The 5,880-nt window shown below is 31.6% G+C and overlaps 1 protein-coding gene across 1 annotated transcript; it reads left to right on the forward strand.

Moving 5' to 3' along the window:
• The first annotated feature begins 240 nt into the window (after positions 1-240).
• LOC121220086 (peroxidase 16) lies at positions 241-3,828 on the forward strand. The gene is made up of 4 exons (XM_041099264.1): positions 241-524; positions 710-907; positions 2,979-3,144; positions 3,286-3,828. The coding sequence occupies exons 1-4, from the start codon at positions 306-308 to the stop codon at positions 3,690-3,692; spliced, it is 990 nt and encodes a 329-aa protein (XP_040955198.1). The 5' UTR covers positions 241-305; the 3' UTR covers positions 3,693-3,828.
• Positions 3,829-5,880: the final 2,052 nt, after the last annotated feature.

Consider the following 5,880-nt stretch of genomic DNA (forward strand, 5'->3'; position numbering starts at 1 on the left):
AAAGTATACACGCGTTACTCTTCTATTATTTATTTATTTCAGAAATCCTTCACGTTATCTGCTTGAACATAGTACGAATTTTTTGCATAGACTTGCATGTTATTTCTACAAAACATGTAGACATTTTTGTGATTAGGGTGCTAGAGAACGTGAGAATATAATATTATCTTTTCAAAGGTTTAGCCCTTAGCGACCTCTGGACAGAGTGTATATGCGACCCGCCTGTGATTTATTGGCTAATATTCTCTGCTATAAATACATAATATTACAAACACAACATTCACCAAAGGAATCATTAGCTAGTCATGGAAAACAGAAGCAAAATTGTTGTCTCATTGGTTCTTCTTCCTCTCCTCTTAACTACCATCTCTGCTCAGAGCACTAAGCTCACACCAAACTTCTACAAGACAACATGTCCCAATGTAGAGTCCATTGTCCGATCTGCAGTTCAAAAGAAGTTCCAGCAAACCTTTGTGACAGCTCCCGCAACTCTTCGCCTCTTCTTCCATGACTGCTTTGTTCGTGTAAGTGAATTTATGACTTTGTTTGTCGATCATGATTGCAGGCATAATAGTTGTTATTGTGACTGATGATCATGAAGGAGAAAAAATAGAAATTGTAAATGGTAATTGTATCATCTCGGCTGCTTGTTAAGGACTTGATTGTTTTATTGAAATGATAGAAGGAAAATGTGACTTTATATATATAGGGATGTGATGCTTCGATATTGCTGGCAACGGGTAATGGTAACGCGGAGAAGGATCATCCGGATGATATCTCCTTAGCTGGAGATGGATTTGACACAGTGATCAAAGCAAAGGCGGCTGTTGATAGTAATCCTCAGTGCAGAAACAAAGTTTCTTGTGCAGACATTTTAGCTCTTGCAACCAGAGATGTCGTACAATTGGTATCTCATTTCATTTTCTCTCACTCTATTCATTTAGTATGAATTTATATTTAATGTGTCTATCTATTCTCTATATAATTAGTGTCACATATTACTTTTATTTTAATTTAGCAATAAAATTTATTAAAAGTGTTTTACTTCAACAAAACAACAAATATTATTTTGAGAGTAATTTTATCTTTTGATATAAAATTTTAAAAAATACTAATACATCAAAAAATATTAAACCCAAAACATTATAATATTTAATATCTCAATTTTATCATTTCAACCAAAATTATATTTATTTTTATATCAAATTTTTAAAATAAAAATTTCCCTATACAATTCATGTGTCATAAGTCATAACCTAATTTCAAATAATCTATTTATACAGTTATTTAACAAAATGCTTACACATCATTAGAAATAGTCAAATAAAATAAAATTTTGACGTCCTCACATCATTTGTTTTGGAAAGTCTAAGCCCCCAAAAATAGGATTGAAAAAAAAAATACATCTAATTAAAATGTGAATTGAATTTAAGATTCAACATTTAAAGCTGATTTTATATTTTTATAATATATTTTATTTTATTTTTATATATTTGTAATTTATATTACATAAAATTAAATATATAATAATATAATATTATGTAAAATGAAAAACATATGCTAAATCGGCTATATCTAACATTTTAATAAAATAAAAAATTTTAATTATTAAATATTAAATATTAAATTAAAAATAATATTTTTTTCAAAAAATATAGATGGTTTAAAATAGACTTCAATTAGCTATTTTATAAATATTAGTGGATTTGGACAAAATTCTAAACCTATATTTTGAGTAAGATTAGGTGGACTTGGACAAATATAAAGTATACTAATAACATTCATAGATCTGGCCGAGATCATGAACACCTCTATTTGACTCTCTTGCTTAAATGGCTATAATCCGTTTTTAAATTCCCTTCCAAATTTTCTTTTCCTTTCAATTTAAGCGGTTTACTCATTTAAATAAATAAAAATTTATATTTTTAGTCTTCCTAAAAAGTTAATTATTCAATTGAAGAAGCCCTTCTGAAATATATATATTTTACTTTTTATCTCCTCAAAATGTTATAATTTTATAACTCTGTCTTTGATCTTGTTCACTAAATAAACATAAAAGACGTAAAATATACATACGCCCTTGAAGCCTTTACTTACCATAACAATATTTCTAACTTCGCTCTTTCACCTATAGCACCTCTCTGTACTTTTCTTTCTCTTTTTCTTTAACCATTCTATTTTTTATGACTACGATTCTATATTAAATTTTAACAAAAGACTGAGCTTTTATTCAACCCCTGATATATGCATTATGAAAAAATGCACCAATTTTTTTTATGTTTGGAACATTTTATTTAAATTTTAAGTTAGCTATTAGTTTTTATATTATGATAAATTGTAGATTTAATTCATATACATTAATTTAATTATTTTTAGTCATATTTCTTTTAGATTTTAAAATTTCAATCCTAACTCAAGTAATAATAGTTCAAAATCTAATACAATAATCATATTAATATATATGTAATTTTATATCATGTCAACTTTCTATTTTCATATAATACTTATAAATAAATCATGCCATTTTAGTTATTGAATTTAATATTTATAGTTTAAGTCAAAATTAAAATTTTAAAATTCAAAAAGTCTAAAGACTAAAAATGATCAAATTAAAAAATATAAATTAAATTACTTCAAAAAAAATATAAATTAAATTTACAATTTACGAGATAAATAATAAGATATATGTAATTATTATTATCTGAATTAAGAATGAAATTTTAAAATTTTAAAATATAACAACTACAATTTACACCTAAATTTTTATGTATGATTTTTATGCCAAAAAATTAAAAAATTACATCGTTAGAATATAGACTTTTTTGTTGGTTATTGTTTTACGAAGGACTCTCCTTATCATACTCTAGTCTTATGTCTTATACTTAATTATTGTAGTCCCTAAGACCCAAAAAGAAAAAAGAAAAAAAACACTCGGAGTGACTCCTATAATTAAATATTAATTAATTTAAAAAATTACAACGGGAGGACCGTTTTATACAGTGGAATTGGGAAGACGTGACGGTAGGATATCTACAAAAGCTAGTGTTCAAAGACAGCTCCCTGGCCCTAATTTCAAGTTAGACCAGCTAAACTCCATGTTTGCTAGGCACGGTCTCTCTCAGACCGATATGATTGCATTGTCCGGTAGTCCCCTTTTCTTGCTTTTCTTACAATATTGTACTATTCAATTCAACAATTTTAAGCAATTATTAAATTTTTTGTTTCAGAATCTTTTTCCGACACTTGATAATTAAAATTAATTTTGATGGGGAATGTTGTGGTCAGGTGCACACACCATAGGATTCGCTCATTGTGGTCGTTTCTCTAAGAGGATCTTCAACTTCAGCCCCAGAAACACGATCGACCCTACTCTCAACTTTCGATACGCTCTTCAGCTGAGACAAATGTGCCCAAGGAACGTTGACCCCAGAATTGCCATCAACATGGACCCAACCACCCCTCGTACATTCGACAATGCCTACTACAAGAATCTTCAGCAAGGAATGGGTCTCTTCACATCTGATCAGGTTCTATTTTCGGATCCCAGATCCAGAGGCACCGTCAACCTTTTCGCATCAAGCAATGCAGCTTTTCACAATGCTTTCGTGGCTGCCATTACCAAGCTAGGCCGAGTAGGGATTTTGACAGGAAAACAAGGTGAAATTCGACGCGATTGCACTCGGCCAAACTAGCCTACAGCACTTTCTTTCCGCTTCATTTCCTTTTAAATTATAATTTCTTATCAGATCAATAATAAATAACACCCATGTTTGATATCTATGTGTTTCTTACTCTTTTAATAATAATAAGTGAATTCGTCGATTCAAATCTTTTGCAGATAAAATATTCGTTGTCATCTTCTTCTTGTATTTCCTATCATCTTTATCTTCTTAATTTCCGTTTAACCTTATTCTTTACTTCTGTTATGGCCTAGTGATATTGTCTCATTACCAAAATTTATTCTGCAAGCGGTTTGAATGGAAACTCTTCTAATGGCTTTCTTTTTGAACCTTTGCTTCATGATCTTCACCCAAAAATACTCCATTTGTGAACAGTTTGGCAATTTTAGGTGAGGATTATCAACATCCAACTCTTTACCACTCATAGGATTTCTATCCATGTTACTTGGTAAAGTTTTCGTAGAAAGATATTCAATAGCATTTTCCAATCGCTTCACTTAGATCTTTCAGAATTCATTCAAACTGAAAAAAATCATGACGTGAATGCATAAGCCTCACTTTTGTTGATGGCTTCTCTTCAATGGCAGATGCTTCAGCTTGTGGGCGATAAGTTTGGTGAAAGGTTGCCATGTTGATATATAAGGCTCTTGATTGTTGCTCCAAGAAAAAGATTTGAGTGATTTCTCCAATGTGAACCACAGCTATTGGAATCACGACTATTTATATGTTCGACATAGTCTCTAATAATGATATCCTCCTCCAAAGAATTCACACGTTATTTACAGGCGTTGGATTGAATTTTTTTTCCTTCATACAAACCTCTCATATGGCCATTGATAATTGTTGAAAAACATCTAGTCAATAAACATAAAGAAATTTTTAAAAAAAAATCTAAAGTAAAGCTTAATTTCTTTTGGATCAATATTAGTAAAAAATGAAGGTTGTGAGTGTTCTTAACACAAGGCATGTGTCGGTAAACTCATAAAAAACAGAACATCAAATTGAAGCTGTAAATTCCTACGGAAATCCAAAGATGAAGGAGGAGAATACTAACATCAGAAAACCACCCTTGGCCTTTTTCGAGCTCGAACCGTCGATGCTCTACTTAGAGCAGTAGTGTTTATTTCATTCTCTCGAACTTCATTCATTAGTGCCAAAATGACGATGTTAGTTGCTGAAGGGGCATGCTAGATGATTGAGAATAAGAAGAAGACCCTACAACAACAACAATAGTAAGGTTAGCTTTCTTAGGATGAAGTACCCCGACAAATAATGTTCCAGTTTCGTGGGCGTAGTCCACAAATGTCATAGAAATAAAAATGGGGGTTCCTTTCTCCTTCCCAATAAGATTTGTGCCAAGTCCTCGTTGGCATTGTGAGGCCAAGCTAATTCAACCAAATAAACTATATGAGAATCTGCCTCATAAGTGCTAAAAGTAACATGTTTTTACCTCATTCTTAATGCGTTTTTGGGTGATTATTCGAGGCTAATTTTGAATTTTATACTCCTAATATTTTAAATTCATGTTTTGATACTTAATAGAGCACTTGGGAGCAAAAGAAGCGAAAATTGAAAAATCAGAGTAAGTTATACGGCTACACGGGCTGCGGCCTTCTCAGGAAAGTTTTCTTGTTCGCACCTTAATCATTTTACAGTAAGGGCAATGTGTGCTCTAAAGTGTGAGGAGAAGTACACTAGGACTCATTTATATTAGGATTTAATCCTTTTCAATGTAGGTTATATTTGTTCCACACACTTTGAAATTCGAGAAGAGGGGCCGAAACAGAGTTAGTGTCGAACACGGAACCTTCATGTCAAGACACCACTGACAGGTTCAAGAAATTGAGCAATTCAGCTCGATGTTGCGACAAAACACCTCTGTCTCACGGCAAAGTAATCAGTATACCCTAAGTTCGAAATTTCAAAGTGTGTTGTGACATTGAACCCCGATGTTACGGCATCGGTATCCTGCCAAGGGTGTTGTGACATGAAACCCCTACGTCACGACATCGTTGTAATTTTTTGTAGGGTTGAGTCGAACCGTCACGCAACCCGATGGCTTAACCCTTTTTTAACTCGATTTTAAGAAAGAAATACAAAAAAATAAGCCAAAATTTTTTTTAAATAGTTTTAACCATTCATTAGCCTCAAAACCTCTCAACAACCTCTCAAAACCCCTAAACCTTAAAATCTAGTTTCT

This window comes from Gossypium hirsutum, chromosome D08 (assembly GCF_007990345.1).
Source record: "Gossypium hirsutum isolate 1008001.06 chromosome D08, Gossypium_hirsutum_v2.1, whole genome shotgun sequence".
Taxonomy (NCBI): Eukaryota; Viridiplantae; Streptophyta; class Magnoliopsida; order Malvales; family Malvaceae; genus Gossypium; species Gossypium hirsutum.